General features: G+C 34.0%; 1 protein-coding gene across 10 annotated transcripts in view; it reads left to right on the top strand.

Moving 5' to 3' along the window:
* PPP1R9A (protein phosphatase 1 regulatory subunit 9A) overlaps window positions 1-22594 on the top strand; it is a 232695-nt gene that overhangs the window by 141787 nt on the left and 68314 nt on the right. For all 10 annotated transcript variants that reach the window (XM_080663193.1, XM_080663196.1, XM_080663195.1 and 7 more), the window contains exons 4-6: window positions 516-636; window positions 6280-6384; window positions 18923-19058. In XM_080663193.1, the coding sequence (XP_080519319.1) occupies window positions 516-636; window positions 6280-6384; window positions 18923-19058 (362 nt within the window). The remainder of the gene's footprint in view (window positions 1-515; window positions 637-6279; window positions 6385-18922; window positions 19059-22594) is intronic.

A 22594-nucleotide genomic window follows, 5' to 3' on the forward strand; every position in this document is an offset into this window, starting at 1 on the left:
GGAGTCAATGGGGGAAAATGGGGGGACATTTCTAATACTCTCAACAATAAAGATAATTTTTTTTAAAAGGCAGTAGAACATTCTTTTCTCAGGAAAAGAAAGTTTGAATCAAGAATTTTATTACCCTGCCAATATAAACAAAAAGCAAACAAATAAAAGCATATATAAGTGTTTAATTGTGTATGCTTTTGTGCTTAAAATATTAAATTATATTGTTTAGAGGGGCCATGTTTTAAGGAAGATTAATCATTCAGTAATCAAATTATTACCATTTTTTGGGATCACAGTAAATAGCTAACTGCAGTAGTAATAAACTAAACTCATGAGCCTTTGGGGGTTCTCATTTGACACCCTTGCTCCCCAGCATAGGAAAAAAATTCTCTAAGGTAAGCATATATGATATGGACTATGTGATAATCCATAAAGAACAAAATTAAAAGGAACAAATAGGCCTCACCAGTTAATTGCAGAGTAGTGTAACACTTAGATTATCGTATCTTTACCCATTTTCATAGATGAGGATGGACTTGGCATAAGTATTATTGGAATGGGTGTTGGAGCAGATGCTGGACTTGAAAAGCTGGGAATATTTGTCAAGACGGTAACAGAAGGCGGTGCTGCTCAGCGGGATGGCAGGTAAGCTAGTCACTGCTTTGAGCGCTAAAATCTAGGAAACTTTTCTGGGAGTTTCTTTTTTTCAGCTTTCTTCTTTTGATTATTTAGGACAGAAGGTCAGTGTGTCTCATATGTAGAAAATGTTAAAAACTTGAATTACTTTCTGATTTGTAGGCAGAATACCTGATGAAAATGGGTGGATAGACCTATTATCTATGTCTAACTTGGTATCTATACATTTATCTATTTATAAAGTAGGAAGTGGGCAGAAACATGGGTGTATTTAGTTTAAGAATATGTTCTGTGGAGATCAGCACATACTTTCACCTCAGATATATCAAAACATTGATTGGCTGCCTCCTGCATGACCCCTACTGGGGATTGAGGCTCAGAACTGGGGCATGTACCCTGATCAGAAATTGAACCGGTGACCTCTCAGTGCACAGGACAGCACTCAACCAACTGAACCACACTCGCCAGAGCTAGATGTTCTTTATAGTTCCTTTTAACTTTAAAAGGATAAGAGTCTGTATTATACCTTTCTAGCTTGCCTTAGTTTTTAAATAACTTTTCCTTATTTAAAGAAACTCTTTTAATTTAATCTCAGATTTGGTCAGACTATTTTCAAGGGATGTTAAAAAATATATAGAAAATTCTTTTCTCCCTCCTTCCTACCCCAGCACAAGAAGCCTTCTTATTGTCATTGCTTTTATCCCTTACGAACATCTCGAACTCTTACCACATTTTAAGTACTTTTATAAATCTGCCATGGATATGTATCTCCTGTGTCGTTCAGTATAGTTAAAAAGTTTTGAGTCCATCTTGTTCTTTGATATTATGTTCTAGTTACTAAATTTTCTCTTGCCAAGCTTTTTATGTCTGTCTGTGTATTTTCAAATGATGGCTGGAACATAGAGGGTGCTCAATAAATATTTGTTGAATGAGTGAATCCTTGTGCTTCAATCACTTTCAAAATGTTTACTTGGGCCTAACATTTTTCTTTTTATATTTCTTCTCTTCTTACCTTTCCTTCTCCCTCTGCCTCTCTTCTCCCCCTCACCCCCCGTTTTTGTTTTTTTCTTCTTCTTTCTTCCTCTTTGTGCAGCCTTGCCTCTTATACAGGGTAGCTTGTAATTTAGCTGAGTGACATGATAGCTATTTTCCACCTTCTGTTTTTATTCTAATTTTATAGTAAAATAATATTAAATATATTAATCATTAGTTTTTGCTGCCATAAATTTTATGATTGTACACAAAACACTTCAACACACTATTTCTCCAGTCCTCTTTAATGAACCTATAAAGCAAAATGCATTTCATAATAACTCAATTGAAAATACTGGTGGAATAAATTACGTGGGTGATAACTGACAAAAGATAGTAACAATGCTGTGTTACAGAGGCAAATTAAAAATGTTCTTGCAATCTGCTTTGTTTTTGTCTCTTCTGGTTGTTTCTCAACCTTTTGGATACCATCATTTTACAGCACTGTTCTTTCAGGTTTGGGGAGGGGGAATATCAAAAGTGAAATTAAGGCGCTTTGTAATTTATCCTTATTCAAGTATTGGTTTTCAAATAATTTGAATTGTTTTGACCATCTTTTCAGTAACACCAACATATAAAACAGGTGAAGAGTCTTATTCTTATGATTACCCTGCCGCAAACTCGCCCTCCCGTAGGCCCCTCTGTGCCCCTCAAGCCTGGGAGAACCCTGAATGGAAACTGCCATTTTAATTGTGCCCATCTGCCATAATTCATTAGTCCATGGTTTCCTCCATGCACACACTCCTGTGTCACTCTTCTAATCAAATACTTTGCTTGTTCCCCCCTGAGCGAGTTGGGGTGTTACTGCTTTGATAGGTATGTATTTTCACATGCATTCAGAGCTTCGCTATCTCGCATTTTGGGGAAGACTCTGTTGACCATTACTGTTGCTCCAGCTGGTCTCCCGTTCATTCATTGTTGGTTGCTTTGTTTGCATAAGCCCAGTGAGGTAGAGTTTTTGTTTTTGTTTCCCCTTGCCCAGTATGTCATGTCATTAAATACCCAGTAACATTAAACAAGTCCTAGAATAATCCAACTTATATATTTTATTAGCCTTACCCCCTTGGTACTGGTTTATAGATTCAGAATTGAGGGTTATCAGAAATGTCAGATTGCAGCTGAAGAGTGGTAGTATTGTACACGTGTTTGTTAGCACATGGAAACTGTTGAGGAAATGGCCAGTACTAGATGCTGTTTATAGATTAGTCAGGTACATTCCCATGCATTCCATTCCAGTGGTCACTGTTCGAGGGGCAGATAGGCTATTTTCTCTGCTGTTGTGGAAAAGTGTGGAAAATCCAGATTATACATATTCTGCACTGTGGGTTGGTCTGATGCAGAGAGCCGTGCATTTAATTCTTACTGCCAGGACTCATCCCTTGGCTTTTTTGTGCTTCTAATTGTGAGCCAGGACTTGAGAGGGCTTTTCAGTGTTAGTATTCTGTGAGGTTGCATGAAAGGTTATTCTCTTTCAGGGAAAGAGATTCAAGCTAATAACAATCACTTCTTCAAACCGTCCTCAATTTAATATACACACTCAAGTTGTATGTATTTTCAGTATGTTCTTTCATATTCTATAGCTGGTGGATACTTTGTTTTAGAACTAACTACTATCCTTGTTCTGGAAAAACAAAAATTCATTTCATTAGCTCATCTGCACAATTATTATTTTTTTCTGTCACTATTGCTTCTAACATAGCTTCACTTATCCATATTAAACTTGAACTTGTGGCCTACTTAACTAACTTCTATTTAACATGCACTGGCAGATAGGAACTTAATAATTGCCTATCATATGCAAGCAATTTAGCAGACTAGCAAATATCATTTTCCATAGCCACATACACTATTTTTACTTATTAAAGTGCAAGGATGAACGCATTTTTAATATAATGCAAAGTTATAGTAACTTTGTAACATTTTAGCATATGCAGAGTTGAATATATAGTCATGTGCCACTTAACTACAGAGATATGTTCTGAGAAATGCATCATTAAGTGATGTTGGCATTGTGCGAGCATCCTAGAGTACACTTACACAAACATAAATGGTATACACTATACTCACAGGCTCTATGATGCATGTTTGATATAAAACTGGTTAATATTCCACAGAGATACAAACTATGCTTATGGGATTATCTTTTCTAACAGAAGAAAAGTATTCAACTTTTTTTCAGGACAAACATCTACAAATTAACATGCAACTACAATATGTCTAGGACTTTCAGTCAATATCAAACTGTAAATCAATTAAAATACATTCCCCCAAATTATCATTCGTTGGGCCTGCTCAGTAATGCACCTACATGACATTGAAAGGAAATGTTGCCCTTCTTTTATTCCTATTTCCAAGCTTTAAATAACTTTTCTTAACACATGGCACAACATTTACCTAGGGTGATTGTAGTAGCACTCAATTTTTATTGATGGGAAGAGTCAATATGATAAAGATACCAGTTTTCCATAAATTAATCGTAAAAATCAGTATAATGTTATTAAAATACCAACTAGTGTGTGTTTTTATAGAACTTGGCAAGTAAATCTAAAACTAGTTATGAAGAGATGCTCAAGAATAGCTCAGAAATTTTTGAAGGCCATGAACTAGGTAAAGAAATTGCCCTAACAAATGTCAAAACCAGTTATGAAGCAAAATAGTATGCAGAGATAGACAAGTAGAAACTAATAGAGAACCAAAACATGTTGATGCACATTTGAAAACCATTACAAATCAGTGGAGAAAAAAGCAGACTCTTTATTAATTATTAAGCCAATTGTTTATATCTTGGAAAAAATAAAAACAGATTGCTAACACATTATAATAAAAAAATAATATCTAGGTGGATATCTACCTAAATGCAGAGAAACAAAATGTTAAAATATTTAGAAGAAACTGTAGAATAATTTTATAATATTGAGGCAGAGAAAGATTTCTTAACAAAACACAAAAAACTACTTAATATAAAGTTAAAATTATAAATATAATTATGTGTATATATCATTAAATTGTTTGCTTCAAAACCACTGTTTTTCAGAGAAATGTGAAAAGACAAGCTACAGATTGGGGCAAAAGTATTTGCTACATATCTAATTGAGACAGTGTTATTATACAGTATATAGAAAAACATATTATGTAAACCAGTAAGAAAAAAAAGACACAACCCAACATCAACAAAAAAGAGTAAAAGACATGATCTAACAGTGTGCAAAAGTGAACAATTGACTTGTAAACATATGATAAAACATTCAGCCACACAGGTAATCAGGGAAATGCAATTAAAATCACAATGTGTATCTTTTTACATGGACAAGATCTGCAGTAGGTGAAGGGTGTGAATATACAAAGTGTTGGTGAGGGTGTGGAGAGTCAGAGCCTTTCTATATAATGCTGCTGAGAATATGCATTGATGTAAGCATTTTGAACTGAACTTTATCAGTTTGTTCAAGTTGAAAAAGCCTCTGTTCTTTGATTCAGGAATTCTCCTTCTAGGTATACAGCCTAGAGAAACACGAGTGTAAAGAGACATGTACGAAATTGATTATTATAGTAGTATTCATAATAGCTAAAACTTAAAATAATATACTTGTCCATCTGCACAAAATGAATGAATATATTTTGGTATATTCATAAAAATAATGCTATATGGTTGTTAAAGTGAACTAGCTAAAATTGTATTTATAACCATGGATAAATCTCATATATAACATTGAGTGAAGCAAACTAAGTTGTAGAAAAAGAGATTTACGATGAAGTTTGAAAACTGAAAACGTACACATATTATGCCTATTTGTGCATATGTGTTATTTGTATTTCAAAACATCAATAGAAAGGCTAACCATCAAAATCAATGTGATGGTTACCTAACCTGTGGAAGCAGTGAAGGGAATAGGATGAGACAAGTAATAAAGGGGCTTCAGCTTTTCTGTAATAAACTTATTTAGAAAAAAAACTGACTCAAATATTGCACAGTGCTAAGATCTGATAAAATTGGATATTGGTACATGAGTGTTTATTATCTAATTCCCTCTGTATTTCTCTATGATTGAAATACTTCATTTTGAGTAATTAAAAAATATATATATAACATGTATGTGAATTTAAAAGCATTATACACCAAACAACACTAATACTGTATATTGCTCCTAAACAAAATACACACACATACACACACACACACATCCACCTTTATGTAGGTACATATATAAATTTATATACATGAAGGATTTCCTGCAACTCTTGTTGTTCTTCCTTGGAGAGGAGAGGTGGGACAAGGTATGAAGCCCGAAGGGTATTTAAGCTGCATTTGTTATGTTTTAAGTAATTTTAAAGACAAAAAAGATATAAATATGTCATACATTAACAGTTATCAACTCTTTGTGCTAGGAATATGGATGTTGGATAAAGTGAATCTCTTCATTTAGTATTGCCTATATCTGTTCTTCAAAATAATCTTTTTAAAAATGTTAAGCATTTGACTAAGATCTAGAGCTTATATATAAAAGACATATTTTGTATCAATAAGAGTATCTTAAAAAGCAGGTATTTGTCAACTAATTTATTGTGATGGAAAGATATTATTATAAAAATTAAATATGGGTAATTTTTTTCCTCTTCCGAAAGAATACAAGTCAATGACCAGATTGTAGAAGTGGATGGAATCAGCTTGGTGGGAGTCACACAGAATTTCGCTGCAACAGTTCTCAGAAACACCAAGGGCAATGTCAGGTAAACATGTGACATCAGATCTGTACAATTTCATTACTTGATATTTTGTTTAAATTTTCTATGATTATACTTACAGATATATGTAATTATAATGAGTTTATCTAAATGCTAAAATTTTGCCTTTAGTTTTTTATTTTTCTTTAATGTAATTCATGCAAATGTAATTTAGAACTAAAAATTATAGTATTCTAGAAAGATATGGTGATAAGGAGTGTACAGTATAAATCACTATGGCTAATTATTGAGCTTTTTTAGTGTGCCTAATTGCTAATACAATAAGAATTGCTATGATGATAGAATTTCTAGTTATGTTCTCAATAAATAAGACATGCAGCCTCAAATCCTCTTAATAAAATCAGTTACACAGTAAATTGAAATGATTATACATATATTCAATGATAAATGTTATTTAGATAAGCAGACTGAATGATTTGAGGTTAATAATGCTTTAAAAGTATTTTTATTGTTTTAAAGAAACAGATAAAATTATACTTTGGTAAACTATTACTTTTCCAACTTTAATAGGATAAGAGGGTGCATTCTTTTGGACCTTAAAATTTATATCCAGTCCTGGGATTCTAAAAATTGTAGCTTGGAAAACAAATATACTTGAAAGTAGTCTTGAACCAACTAAGGTCAAACTTCAAAATTTGTTTTATTTGGTCATAGGGTACTTATTTTTAAATATAATATTGCTTATGTCTTATACTTCTCCAAATATCCTATGAAGGGATTCATAAGGGGCCATTATTTAGTATGTGTAATTATAAAAGTGTTTTAGTGTTATCATCAAAATGAAATGGTAAATGTTCTGAAAATATTGATGAGTTAATTGATCTAAAGAGTGTAAATTATGATTTAATTGCAGCATATTTTATGTTGCACAAGCGTGAGTTCAAGAATTTAGACTTTTTTTAGTTGGAAAGCACCCATTAATGCTGAAGGGAATGTTTAAGAAATACAACCTCAATAACTTTCATGTTTATGTTTCAGGAATACCCATAGTCCTGAGAAAGTATGTAAAATAATTGGCAAGAGTACATGTGATTATCCTTCTGGACTGTCGTATATCAGTATAGAACTTGGTTTGAAGTTGCCCATTAAAATTTAAAGTAAATTTAAAAGTGAAATCAGATATGCATTCAACTTATAAAACATTTCTCAATTGGAAAAAAAAGTTTGTGGTTACATGAAATCATAGTCATTCCTTTCTCTCATAATTCTGTGCTGTTATCATTTCAAGTCTTGTACAGATCACCAAAAACTTCTCAACTTGTCATCCTGATTTCAGTCTCTCCCTTTTTGAAACTGTCCTTCTTATCCTTATCCCTAATGGACAAACACAATAGCAATATTCACATATATGAAGGACTCTGGGAAAAGGCTATTGACTCATTCTGTGTATCTCTAGTAGTACAAATAAAATCTGTGGGTAGAAATAGTGATTCCTCATCCATCATATGCCTCTCTTCAGAAAGCTTCAGAGGCCCTCCACTCTGGGAAGAATCTAAGTTCTCTATCCTGGTATTAAAAATCTTTCATCACCGTATCTTATCACTTATCTCTTCCTATGTTCATGGTCTGGTTCAGTCAATACTAGTGTAGTCATTATCCTTTGAATATGACTTGTGAATTTTTTTGTGTGCCTTTCTCTCTGCCATCTTTTTCTGTTCAAAATACTGTTGAGAACCTACTTTTCTTAAATATTGTATTTCAGATTCTTTCCTCTCCAAGAAGCACCCCTTCACCTCACTGTCCCCTAGTTATCTCTTCTTCCTGGTACACTAACCTTTCATTCCACTTTTTTTACCTTGAGGTGATAGAACATTCTCCTTTCCTCTTCTAAAGGCATATATCTTATTTCCGCGTTCTCTTTGCAAAAATCTTGATAGCAAAATGGGACCTTTAGGGTCCTTTGTTCCCCCAAATTATTTAACCCTGGGTCTCAATTGAGTCTTTTCTCAATTTTAACTTATTAAAAATAATATTTGAACCCACTGAATATATTTTATGTAGTAGTTCTTCATAAGGTATTAATATAAAATCAGGATCCAAAAATTAGACCTGTAGTTTTAATGAATGGTTTTAAACTGAGGATTTAAAATAGGTATGGTTCTATATTTCTTATTCATTGATAACTTAGCTATCACATTCATTGGTTACTAAAATTTATTTTTTAAAGCATATCTAAAAATTACTAAATGTAGTTAGTATTTTTCTAACTACAAAGCACAGATCTAGGAGGAATGTATTTATTTATATACCTCTGTATAATAATATGCAGAACCATTCAATCCAGAATGGCTCTAGATGTAGCATGCTACATCATATGTAGTACACAGCACATTTACTGTAGACTCCTTTGACTTTTGACTTTAAATTCCTACTGCTCAGTATGTCTTTATTATATAATATATGTCAATGTTACCTGGTGCAACCTAAAATGAAACGTTGCAACAATTATTTAAAAACTTATAATTGCTTAGCCCTCATGGCTCAGTGGTTGAGCATTGACCTATGAATCCAGAAGTCACAGTTCAATTCTCAGTCAGGACATATACTTGGGTTGCGGGCTCCATCCCCAGTGTGGGGCATGCAGGAGGCAGCCAGTCAATGATTCTCTCTTGACATTGATGTTTCTGTCTCTCTCTCCCTCTCCTTCCCTCTCTGAAATCAATAAAAAATATTTTTTTAAAAAAATTCAATTTAAAAAAACCTATAATCTTTTTGGTGGTTGATAGAATGTAACTTACCAAATGTAATATAGTTAGAAAGTTAGAGTAAAGTTTTATTCTCATTGTCAGATCCTGTATTATATAAAAATAACTTAAATAGTTTAGATTCAGTTCATTTGAATCAGCAGATTTATCTACCTATTCACAATTGACTTTTTTTTATATTTTATTGATTTTTTACAGAGAGGAAGGGATAGGGATAGAGAGTTAGAAACATTGATGAGAGAGAAACATCGATCAGCTGCCTCCTGCACACCCCCCACTGGGGATGTGCCCGCAACCAAGGTACGTGCCCTTGACCAGAATCGAACCCGGGACCCTTCAGTCCGCAGGCCGACGCTCCATCCACTGAGCCAAACCGGTTTCGGCTCACAATTGACTTTTATATTAAAACATACTAAATTACACTTTACTTGGAAATCCTGAAAAAACCCTCATATTTGTTGGCCCAACAAATAAAAAAAAAAAACAATTTTAAACTCAAAATTATTAATTTATTAGAAAAAATAATAGGATGTAGTTCAAAAGATAACAGTCACTGGTTGTATACCTATGGAAAGAAGACAGGAATCACCAGATGTTCACAGACTGATTCAAAATTGTACAAAACTACCTTATATTTATGCTCAGATATAGAATTTAGCCTTCTGTGATAGCGTTTTGCCAGCGACAGTCCAAATTTGGTTCAATATCTTGTGTTATATCTTTGTGGGCAAGAGAAAAATGTGTTTTGAATTATGGTATAGGTAGCAGATAGGTAAAAGAGTAGGTGCTAATTCTGTTACCATATCAAAATCAGAATGAAGCATTAAAAGAAAAATTATTACATACCAATGCTCTTCATGAACTTAGATACAAAAATCCTTAACAGAATTTTAGCAGATTGAAATCAGGAAGATATAAAAGTATGATAATTTATGGCCAAGTGACATCTTTGGAATGCATGGTTGATTTAATGTTTGAAATTCAACCTACGGAATTTCATAAGGGAAATTCCTCAATGTGATAACTAGCAGCCCAAATGAACTGACAGCTAATATTATATTTAATGATGAAAGACCAAACACTTTCCCCTTATATTAGGACAATGCAAATATGCCCACTTTCTCCACTTCTTTCAAGTTGTACTGGAGATCATAGCTTGTTCCGTGAAGCAAGAATAAGAAATGGAAAACACTTTAATTTTAAAAGGAAGAAGTAAAACTTTGTTCACAGACAACATGGTCATCTATATAGAAAATTCTATGGAATCTACAAAAGATGCTACTAGAACTGATAAGTGAGTCAAGCAAGGTTACAGGAGATAGGCTGTTGTACAGAAATCAATTCTATTTCCAGATACTAGCAACAGCAAAGAATTGAAAGTTCAAATAATAGCATTCATAATAACAGCAAAACACTTAAGGATAGTCTGGCATAATATATTGAATATATCAGCAATATTCTGAGAAAATAAAGACAACCTAAATGAGTGAAGAAATAGACTCCATGTTTATGGATCAGAATACTCAATATTGTTAAGACTTCAATTTCCCCCCAAATCTGTGGATTAAGCACAATCTCAACAAAAATCTCAGAAGGCTCTCTTTCTTTGGTAGAAATAAACATTTTTTAAAAAGAACAAAGTAGGGGACTTTTGCTGCCTGACAGCTGCACTAATCACAGCAGTCTGGTTTAGGCATAAGGATAGAAATATAGATTAATGGAATAGAATAGGGAGTTTCAATATAGACCTGCATAGACATAAACAATTAGTTTTTTACTAATGCCCCAAGGTAATTTAGTGGGGGAAATTATAATATTTTTAAAAATCGGTGCTGGAAGAATTGGATAACTACATTAGAAAAAGCAAAAAACAAAATTTGGCCTTCCTTCCACAGTCTATACAAAAATTAACTCAAGATTGATCATAGACTAAAGTGCAGCAGCTAAAACTATAAAATTTATAGAAAACAGGCAAAAATCTCAATGATCTTGGGTTAATCAAGGATCTTTTAAGACTAAAAGCAAGAAATACAAAAGAACGAAATGGTAAACTCATCAAAAATTTAAACATTTGTTTTGAAAATACTGTTAAGAAAGTGAAAAAGCAATCTAAAGACTGATTATTTGCAAAACATTTATCTGATAAAAGACTGTTATTTAGAAGACATGAAGAATTCTTACAGTTCATTAAGAAGATATATAACCCTATTAAAAATGTGCAAATCAATTAAAGAGACACTTCACCGAGGAAGATATACAGTTAAGCACATGAAATGCTGCTCAATGTCATTAATCATTGAGGAAATGCAAATTCAGTTCCCAGTGAGGTACTACTACGCAAACAATAGAATGGCTGAAATTTAAAAGACTGATGATACTGTGCATTGACAGGGATGTGGAGCAGCTCTAGCATTCCTTCACTGCCAGCGGGAATGCAAAATAGCATAGCCACTTTGCAGGGCAGTTTGGCAGGTTCTTACAAATTAAAACTAGAGGCCAAGTGCACAGATTCGTGCACCAGTGGAGTCCCTTAGCCTGGCCTGCGGGAATCGGGCCGAAACCAGCTCTCCGACATCCCCCAAGGGGTCCCAGATTGCAAGACCCCTCTTGCAGGCCCAGCCTGCAGGACCTGGATGCCCACTTCCCTCCTCCCTCCTCTCTGGGTTCGGGGTGCAGGTGAACCAGATTCGGGGCTGACAGTGCCCCATGGCCTAACCTAACCAATGGCCGATACCGCGAGGAACCAGGCTTCCTTCTCTACTGGACGTAGTGTCTGCCCCTGGTGGTCATTGCGCATCATAGCTACTGGGCAAATGGTCGAATGGTTGGTCAGTCACTTAGGCTTTTATATATTTAGACTAGAGGCCCGATGCACAAAATTCATGCAAGAGCAAAATTTGTACAAGGCCTTCCTTCCCCCGGCTGCTGGCACCGGCTTCCCTCTGGCACCCGGGACCTGGGCTTCCCTCGCAGCCCTGGCTTCATCCTGAAGGTCCTGTCTAATTAGCATATTACGCTTTTATTATTGTAGATGTACACTTACCATACCAGCCAGCAGTTCTACTCCTGGCTATCTACTAAAAAACAATAAAAACATATATCAACCCAAGACTCATGTTTGCATATTCATAGGAGCTTTGTTTATAATAGCTGAAAACTGGAAAAAGTGAGTTCAGATGTCCTTAACTGATAAATACTTATACATAATTTTTGTATCCTACAATATACTGGGGTGGGCAAAAGTAGGTTTATCATAACAATATATAAAACAATAACTAATAATCAATAATACAAGAATAACAAACTCATGTTTCGCGTACTCACAACTGTAAACCTACTTTTGCCCACCCTTGCAATTTATTTGTTTACTGTTACATATCTTATCTGAAGAAGAACCCTGAAAAATTTGCAAGTATTTAGGAAGACCTGGCCAGGATGGTGAGAAGTCTAAACATTTTCCTTCTACATATAAAAGTAAAAGGTTCTACAAACTTTTTCCTAAGAAATAGAAAAAATTTTAAAGACATGGTAGCAATTGTAAAGCACTTGGAAGTGTGAAATCTGGGGAAAGGATTAGCGATTCTTTTTAACTCTAGACAGCTGACCTAGTACTGAAGGACAGCAGTTATGGAAAGTGATATTGTAGGAGAGAGATTGTGCTTCAGTCTGAGAAACGTCCAGAAAGTATATGTTTGCGCTTCAGCACCATTCACATTTAACTTTACATGCTTTCTGGCTGGTACCTGCTACTTATTGATCATTATGTATTCATAATGTTTTATCCCCAGCATATATATTTAACAACTTTTTGACATTGAGCCATACACCACTACTGAAGGTCAGGATTTTATAGAAATTGTAGTTCCACACAATGGAAAACAAATTAATCTGAGGGCCTTACATATATCTCTGTCCTTTATGGAAGATGTTATAATATTCAAAAGGAAATTTAAATGAATGCTAGGTGAATTTTTAAAGATACACACATGTTTATTTTGGATTCACACCTAGGCATATAATTTCTAAATATAGAAGTTTTGAAAAACTTTTTTTCATTTAAAATAATTGGTGTATTAGAGATTTTGATTTGAAATGCATTAAATCTTGACATGTTTTCACTTCATTTTCATCATTTTAATAAGAGTTTTTGTTGCCATTACACACCAAGGGGAAGTTGAGGTTTTCACTTTTTATCAAAGTGATTCTGTGGTTGTGCATAACGGAGTGTCGTATCCAGTGGAGGCAGTGTAGGATTGCCATGTTACGGAATCATCAGTCCTGCAGGCTTTCTGTTTACATCGCTCATAGCACTATACCCTTGCCCACAGACAAGAGGAGCAGCCACTATGGGTTTCAGACCAGGGGTAGTAGAACTTTTTAATCTTATATATATGAGAATGGTCAGCGGTCACTGTGATAAAAAGATTAAAAACAGTGGAGATTTCAAAAAACTACTTTACAGAAGACTTTAATGAGACATTTTCTGATGTCACTCTATACAGAATAACATTTTTTAAATTTCCTTTTAGGTGTTTATATGCATAAATATTTAAACCTGACACAGCAATGCTAACTTTCAAGTAGAGAAATTTATACCTATTGCACAGTATATAGTCCTTGAAGTAGCACGTGGTAGACAATTAAAAAAAAATAATTCAATTACAGTCATGTGTCCTTAATGGTAGGGATATATTCTAAGAAATGTGTGGTTAGGCGATTCTGTCGTCACGTGAACATCATAGTGTGCACTTGCTCAAGCCTGGATGGCATAGCCTACTACGCACGTGGGCTACATAATAGCCCAGTGGTTGGCAAACTCATTAGTCAACAGAGCGGCAAACCGCGGCTTGCGAGCCGCATGTGGCTCATGAGCCGCAGTTTGCCGACCATTGGTATAGCCAGTTGCTCCCAGAGTACAAGCCTGTACAGCACATTATGATCCTGAATACTGGAGGCAACTGTAACACAGTGATACTTCCGTATCTAAAGATAGGAAAGGTACAGTAAAAACATGGCATAAAAGATTAAAAATGGCACACCTGTGCCATGAATGGGAACTTTCAGGAATGGAAGTTGCTCTAGGTGAGTCAGTGAGTGAATGTGAAGGCCTAGGACATTACTGGCCACCACAGTAAACTTTATAAACACTGTACTCCAGCATCACCAAGAACGTGCAAGAAATGCATTGTGCTACATTACAATGGCTATGACGATGTTACCAGGCAATAGAAAGTTTTCATCTCCATTGTGATTATGGCACCACCGCTGTGTATGCAGGCCATCACTGACCGAAACGTCATGATGCAGCACATGACTGTGCTTTGTTTTTACATTGCAATATGGTATAGAAAAATGTTCTGATAATTAGTATTGGGTTAGATACAAAATTCCTTTCAAAGAACTAATGCTTACAAATAAGTTTAAATATTTTAAGTCTAGATAGTGCAGGTCTAGCTTTTAAAAGCAGTAGTTTCCTAGATGGATTTTTAAAATGTTAAATATATCATATGTTATAGCTTACCATATGTCTAGCTAGAAAGAAAAAATATGTAAGAGTATGCAAGTATAAGAAAGAGGCAAAAGCTTGGTTACATAGAACTTTAGCTGCTAAGTTCTGTCAACATATTTTATGAAAGGGGCTGTACATACATTTACCACCACCTACTCAAGTAGAATTAAGTGAAATACTTAAAAAGCTACCAAGTTAATCCTGGCCAGTGTGGCTCAGTGGTTGGACATAGATCTATGAACCAGGAGGTCATGGTTTGATTCCCCATCAGGGCACATTCCTGGGTTGCGGGCTCGATTCCCAATAGGAGGCATGCAAGAGGCAGCCGATCAATGATTCTATCTCATCATTGATGTTTCTGTCTCTCTTCCTCTTCTTTACTCTCTGAAATCAATAAAATATATATATATTTTTAAAAGCTACAAAGTTCAGAGTAAGAGCACAAGATGTCATCAAATAGGAAAAATGAGACACATTTTACAAAAATGTTTAAAAGTACCAATGACCTTTGTGACCTAAAGCTCAAGTATTGTATAAGGACAGTAGGTCTTGTACAGCGATTTTTATTTTTGTTTTTGTTTTTTTAAAAAATATAGATCATTCAGGTTTTTGGTGTGTACACAATAAATATTTGTTTAAAGAATATATGAAGGAAAGAATTGATTATACAAAACTAACAACTGGATCCTGGTATAGCTTTTCCTTTTTTAAACTAGCTTAATGTCACATTGAGAACTTTTAAATTTTGACATCAAATGCCATTTTGACTAGTGTATCACTTTTATTAGAATAACTTTTGTCTGTAAAGCAAGGAACTCATAAATCATTTTTCAACATAACCTCTCACATCATTTATAGAGAACATGTAGATCTTTATGACTTCAATTCAGCAAATTGCAAGTCCAATCTTATAGTTGTTTGACAGCTCACCAGAGAATTCAATAAACGAATCAGATGAATTCCATATAATCTCATCATCTAAACTACCAAGGACAGTGTATGGGCATTACTTGCTCTGATAATAGATTTAAAAAGAAAAACAAAAACTAATTCATCTGACTTTGTCTATTGTATCTCAGCTTGAGGGTGGCGGGGGGGGCGGGGTTCTTAGTGAAATAATTCACATTGAAACAGCATGATTGTTTTAACACTAGAAAAAAAGCCATGCTAAAAACATAAAGCTTAATTGTATATTTTAGTTTTAGTTTTGCCATTATATAGACATAACCTTAGAAAATACCTAATTTTTATTTAAATATCCATTATAGTTTGGTGTCTGTTACCTCATTTTTATAGTTAGAAAAATAAATCGATCATGCCATTTCATGTTGAAGCAAAGAAAAAAAGTTTAGAAAGTAACAAGAAAATTTTTTTTCTTAAAGAATCTTGAAGGTTAGAAACAGGCTGATTTGACTAAACATATGTCATTTCATTTGGAGATAATGTCTACAATGTATATCACTAATTATGTACAAATATCACATATTTAGAGGGACTGATTATTGTAGACTTTTATTATATTTTTAAAGATTTTTGAAATTCATTTTAATGTGATCATGTGCTCCATACTTTTAGCTTTTGAGGGTGACTTATAATAACGTGTTCAGAGCACACTAGTGCAAGTATTTTATTTTTTCCTGTGATCATCCTTATCAGGATGAATTCTAATATTGCAAATATGTACTATAAATTATACTGGATTACAGAACTTCAAAGATGTGTACAGCCAGGTGCTATAATGCCACCCAAAATACCTGCCTGAATGAAGAGATGTATACTTTAACGCGCACTTTTAAAAGTGAGTATATTTCATGAGAGGAATTGTCTATTTTATATGTAATTACAAATCACTTCTGTTTCATCAACCTGTAAAGTGATTTTGAATATGAACTAATATTGGACAAATAGTGAAGAATGTTAAATTGTAGCAGTAAATTCAGAAGGAAAGCCAAGCTGTGATTTTGAGCGAGTAGGCCTTCATGATTTAAAATGCTGTTTTCTTATGCAATATGGAACAATTCTTATTTCCTCTGAAACTTTGCTCATAAATAATTCTGGTTTGGAATTAGAGATTGTATTTTGAAGAAAGGAAGAAACTTGTAACATCACATTGGAGTTTTGATTATTCTATTGTATAATTACATAATTTCTTATATAATTTAGACTTTAAAAAATAATACTCTGCTTTAAAATTTTTCACAAGGTCTTTCTTAAGATTCCTTCTTTCATCTCTAAAATCAGCAATTAAAGTCAGTTTCAACTATTTGGCAAGTGGACCACATCTTTTATTTTTCTCTCCCTGAATTGTGTTTACATTAGCTTTAAACACTTGCCTTGTGGAGGAAATAACTTGTACATTCTTAGGGAAAACTTAAACTAAAAGATCTAACATAGTAACTCTCAAATGAGTTTAAAGAACTTATGGCTTAAATGAATGTGAATTCTAATTTACTTACTTTGAGCTTGGCAGCTGTTTTTGATTAATTTGCATTTTGTACATTAATTGCTTCCCTCAATCTCCTGTCAGATTTATAGTAGGAAAGTTATATTCTCTTAAACCCTACTCTATTATTCATTTAAAGAAAGATAAAAGATCAGACTAGAAAATTAAGAAGTAAAATGCATTTGGGAAAAGATAATAAATAGATTAAACACGTACACTTATATTATTTGTGTGTGTATGTATATGTATGTATGTGCAATATATATAGATGAGGATATAGAACCATTGCAACTCAATAATAAAAAGTCAGACAACTGGAGTGTTTTTAAAAATGGGCAAAAGATTTGAAAATATATTTCACTGAGGAAGACATGTGCATGGTCAAAAAACGCATGAAAAGATACTTAAAATCATTAGTCATCAGGGCATTGGAAATTAAAACCATTATAAAATACAACTAGATACCCAGTAGAGTGGCTAAAATTTTAAAAGACAATACTAAGTGTTGGTGAGAAGGTAAAGCAACTTCACCTTTCATTCATTGCTAGTTGGAATGTAAAATGGTACCACCACTTTGAAAAAACAATTTGGCAAATATTTGAAAAGTTAAATATATGCTTACTTAACATATGACATTGATTATTTGTCTTAAGGGAAGTGAAAATTAATGTCCAAAACTTGCACCCAAATGTTTATAGTAATTTTGCTCATTATATTCAAAATCCAACCCCAAATACCTATCAATAGATGAATAGATACACCAAATATAGTATATCTAGTACAATGAAATACTATTCAATTAGAAAAAGGAACAGATTGCTGATACTTGCAATAACATGGATGAATGCCCAAAACATGATAGTGAGCCAAAGAAGCCAGACACTCTATGATTCCATTTATATGGATAAAGATAAATGGAATCATAGAATAAAGATAAATCTAATATGGCCCCAGGGTGAGGTGATTTACTAGAAAGGAACTGGTATATTTTAGTTTGATGGAAATAGTCTATATCTATATTAATATGGTGTTTATAGGTTTATTCATTTGTCAAACTTACTGACCTTTACATTTAAAATAGATGTATTTGTGTGAATTATACCTGAATGAAGATGAAAATTTTTAGTGTTTGCAAATTTTATTTACAGTTGATTCTTAAAGGAAAATAGCTCAATTGATGAAATGAACACCTAAACATAATATCAAAATTAAATCCTGTTCAAAACTTCTCCAAAAGAAATGAATTAATTCACCAACTCTCCTTATTTTAGTTTTTCTTTTTAAATCTAAAACTAACAAAACTACATTCCCCCCCTTTTATTTCTTATCTCTAAAGTCACAGTAACTTACCAAAAAGTTAGTGCCTCTCTCTACATATATTTACCCACCTAAGGCAGCTATATCTCAAAAAGTTTTATGCAGTTTTTGTGTTATAAAGAGGACATTACTATGGAAATCTTAAGTTCAATGGTACAGGAAATTAGGAGTTTGCTGCCATATGTAGAGCATCAAAAGTGTGTATAGTGTTGTTATACATCTGTTTTGTTTTTTCCCAGGGTAATAATTTTTTTATGATCTTTTATTTTATTTTTTTCCTTTCTGTTCCTTTGGGCTGCCACAAAAATAACTTTGATTGCTCACCTAACCTCTCCTGCCACCCAGGCCTGCCATTTTAAGTATAGAGGTGATTTTTTTTTTTTTTTTTTTTTTTTTTTTTTTAGGCTTCATGGATCCTGATGAGATATCAATCTTGGTCACATTGCTTCATGGATCCTGAAATATCAATCTTGGTCACTTTTTTTAACACTTTTTTTTTTTTTTTTACTCAACAGTCTAATTATATTAGTCTCTTTAACCTTCCTACAGATTTGTTATTGGGCGAGAAAAACCAGGACAAGTGAGTGAGGTTGCGCAGTTGATAAGCCAGACGCTGGAACAAGAAAGGCGCCAGAGAGAGATGCTTGAGCAGCACTACGCCCAGTACGATGCCGACGACGATGAGGTAGGCAGCCTGAGCAGACATTCTTTTTCCTGCATTTCTTCTCCCTAGGTTCCTCCTTCACAGAACTCTCTTCACTTTATAACAGTATGGCAGGTTCTTCACAGTTTCCCAAGGAGCGTGTGTGTATGTTCAATATCATGGAAAAGAAATATTACTTGCTTTTATTATTCACTTATGAATCAAATGTTGGTATTCTGTTGATAGTGTGAAGACTTTGGGGTCAAATAAGTCATCTTTTATCACACTATTTAAAGAAATTCACTGAAACAACCACAAAAAAAAAAGAGAGTAAAAATACCAAAATGCGAATGGTTGCTGTCTTTATGGTTTGAATTAGGTGGGGTTTTTTCTCTATGTTTTTGAAATTTTTAGCAAACTTTCAGCCAGTATATAATGCTTTTTCAAAAAAAAAAATCAGTAAACATTTGCATGAAAAAGCACACACATACAAACACAGAAAAGCACTAAAAATCACTGAGGTTTTCAGGCTTTTCATTTTGTCCAGGAAGAGAAAGTTCCTTGGATCTGCTCGCTATGATTTGTGCTAACACAGTGCAGAACAAAGCTTTCCCACCAGCACATATTCCAGAGAGTAGATACATATTGGAATAATTTTGCATCCTGTTCTCTGTAGAAGATCAAGTAAACGAATAGAAGCTAACCCCCAAGTGAAAACGGCTGTCGGGAACCCTTGTGTGTTGTAATATAATACAGATGCTGGTCTATTTCTAATGTAAATGCCAAGTGTACATTGATATAATGGGACAACATGCTTTATTTTAAATGTGCATGTGTTTCATATTGGCATATCAAAAAATCCATCAACAATTTAGCTGTAGTATTTCATACTCCATAAACATGGTAAATATTCAGGTAAAATAAATATTCTTTATCCCAGCTGATTCAAGGACAGTGCAGCTTCATATGTTCAACCTCTATTCATCTGAATTTATTCTATGTTCAGTACTTTTTAGGTTCCTGGCCAGAATGTAGTGAAGATTAATAAACAGACATTCAAATATTTTAATGTATTTTTAATTCTAGAATGTTTTAATCCAAATGTATATTAATTTTTCATGTGCTTGTAGTGTAATGAGGATGTACTCTCCATTTCTTAGAGTAGAAAATTTAAAATGATGCGTTAGTTAACTTTTGATCAAAGAGTACACGTAAAGTCTTCCCGTGACAGTCTCTCATAATCTTGTTTTGTTGACTTTATTTTTTCACTTGCAGAATTCATTTGAAATGATGAGTATTTTTTTTTATTATACTGAGTTATTATATATGAAAATGTTACCTTGGATTTAGAAACTAAAGTGATTTCCTCAGATACTTGAACATTCATCTTACCTAGTCTTCCATTCTCTGTGCTAGTGTTTTATGTTTTAGCAGAGATACTGATTTGCTTTGGCTACAAGCCTATTTTAGGGTTGCAGAATTGTCTCTGCAGGTCTTGTTTTTACCTGCTCACTCTGCTAGAAAGAATTTGGAGCTGAGGTGCAGGGAGTATGGGGTGACATCAGTGGTGGAGGCTGAGGAGACCAAGCTTTCTGGTCTCTATGGGCCTCCGTGTCTCTGGCTGTAGAGCACAGGGAATGGAATAAATCTCTGAATTTTTTCCAGCTTCTAATATTCCATGAGCCTAGGAAATAAAGCATCTGGTGAAACAAGAAAAGAGGGAAAATAAAATGGTTTTTTAAGGTTCGTCAAGTGAAATTTTTAGATCACATACTGCATAACTTCTTCCAGTTATTTTGAGGAATTGATCACATTCATCCCCCCAAAGTTTTCCATTCAAACAGGTAAAGCTCTCTCTCTCTCTCTCTCTCTCTCTCTCTCTCTCTCTCTCTCTCTCTCTCTCTCTCTCTCTCTCCCCCCCTCCCCATATATAGATATAAATATAGATATACACATATCTATGTATATTATTTTTTAATGTAATAATTTTAGTAAATGCAAAAGGAATGTTTGTTACTCAACATTTATACTTAAGAAAACATCATATGGATTTTTTTTTGCCAATTTTTCTAAGGAAAGCAGAGTTAATTGTCACTTAAGCAGACCTTTTCAGGGGGAATAGGGGTAAGTAAGTATTCAGTGCCGGGCACTTTGCAAGGTGCCTTTCCCCACATAATTTCATGAATCTTTACAGCAAACAGAAGAGATTTTTTTTTTTCCCTAGAAATGCAGCAACTGAAGCTTTTTCTGGTGGTTGACAGAGTTAGGATGGGAAGAGGGATCTTCCTGACTCCAAGTCCTGGACTCTGCACCACGTTGCTCTTTCTGAACAGAGCGGACTGATGGGTCTGCCTGTGTTCAGGTGCACACAGACTCATTGGGTAACAAGAGATGCTGCAGAGAGGGCTCGTGTTTAAGTGATGGAGTATCTTGTAAGACTTTGATTCTGTGGCTCTGTCCTATATTTCTAATAATAAGGGAATCTAATTCTTGGAGGGTTTTTTACTCTAGGCAAATGCTTAATCCATAAGTATCCTGGGAGGATAGGACCTAAAGAGCATACAAATATTTTTAAAAAATAGTTTAGCTTTAGGTTAAACTCTTTCTTCTGTCTGCAAGTTGTAGAAATAGAAATCAGGTGCTACTATGTTACTCCAAGTAACCCTCACTTTACTGAAATGTCACGGAGCCTTGTCTTCTGTCTCTCTCACTCATGCTTCTCTCTGACACGTGCTCCCTCTCTTACTGTTGCACACCACCTCACCCAAGTGTGCCAAGCTGAAACCAACTGTTAATTTCCTGTGCATAGGAGAGATGAAAGCTGTACAAATAATTAAAAGTCACTCTTGTATAAACACTTTATCTAAGTGACTTAAATTCATTTCTTTTACTAATGCTACCAAATATTTTTAAATTGATTTGAGTGTTGTGTCCCTATATTTTATTTACTCTCTTTTTTAATAAAAAGTAAAATGTCCAAAAAATGTAATGGAAATGAGATTAATCATTACTGGTTATCCAGTAGGTAAATGGTCCTTGAATAATTTAGTTAATTTGATATCTACTTGAGCAATTCATTGATTAACATATCTTTGTTAATCCTGAATTGTATGATCAATCACTTGGTTTCTCATGCTTCCTATTTATAGAATAATTCTGTGATTTCAAAGATAAAATCATTTTTATTTGACAGTATCCCCTGTGACATTCCCTGGGGCAGCCAAGAAAATCTCTAATTAAATGCAGAACAACCAAGTTCATCCAAGTAATTCCAGTGCCAGCATTTAGATCATCATTGTCTACGAAGGATAGATAGCTTCTGGTTTTGGTCAAATCATCCAAGGTTGATCCTAACTTGGAACTTGTCACATTGACAGAGGGGAGTTGCTTGCTTGAATTGCCTACAGGGAAAACATCGTAATGTGATAAATATATCCAGAAATTGTAAAAGTATAGTGGAACCATAGTTGGGATTAAAACTACTTCATCATGTATAGTGTGTGCTTAGATATATCTGGTTTAATGCTTGAGGAAAGCATAAATGATACCCCAAAAGAATTAAAATATAGAGATAATAC

This window comes from Plecotus auritus (assembly GCF_963455305.1).
Source record: "Plecotus auritus genome assembly, chromosome: 4".
Lineage (NCBI taxonomy): Eukaryota > Metazoa > Chordata > Mammalia > Chiroptera > Vespertilionidae > Plecotus > Plecotus auritus.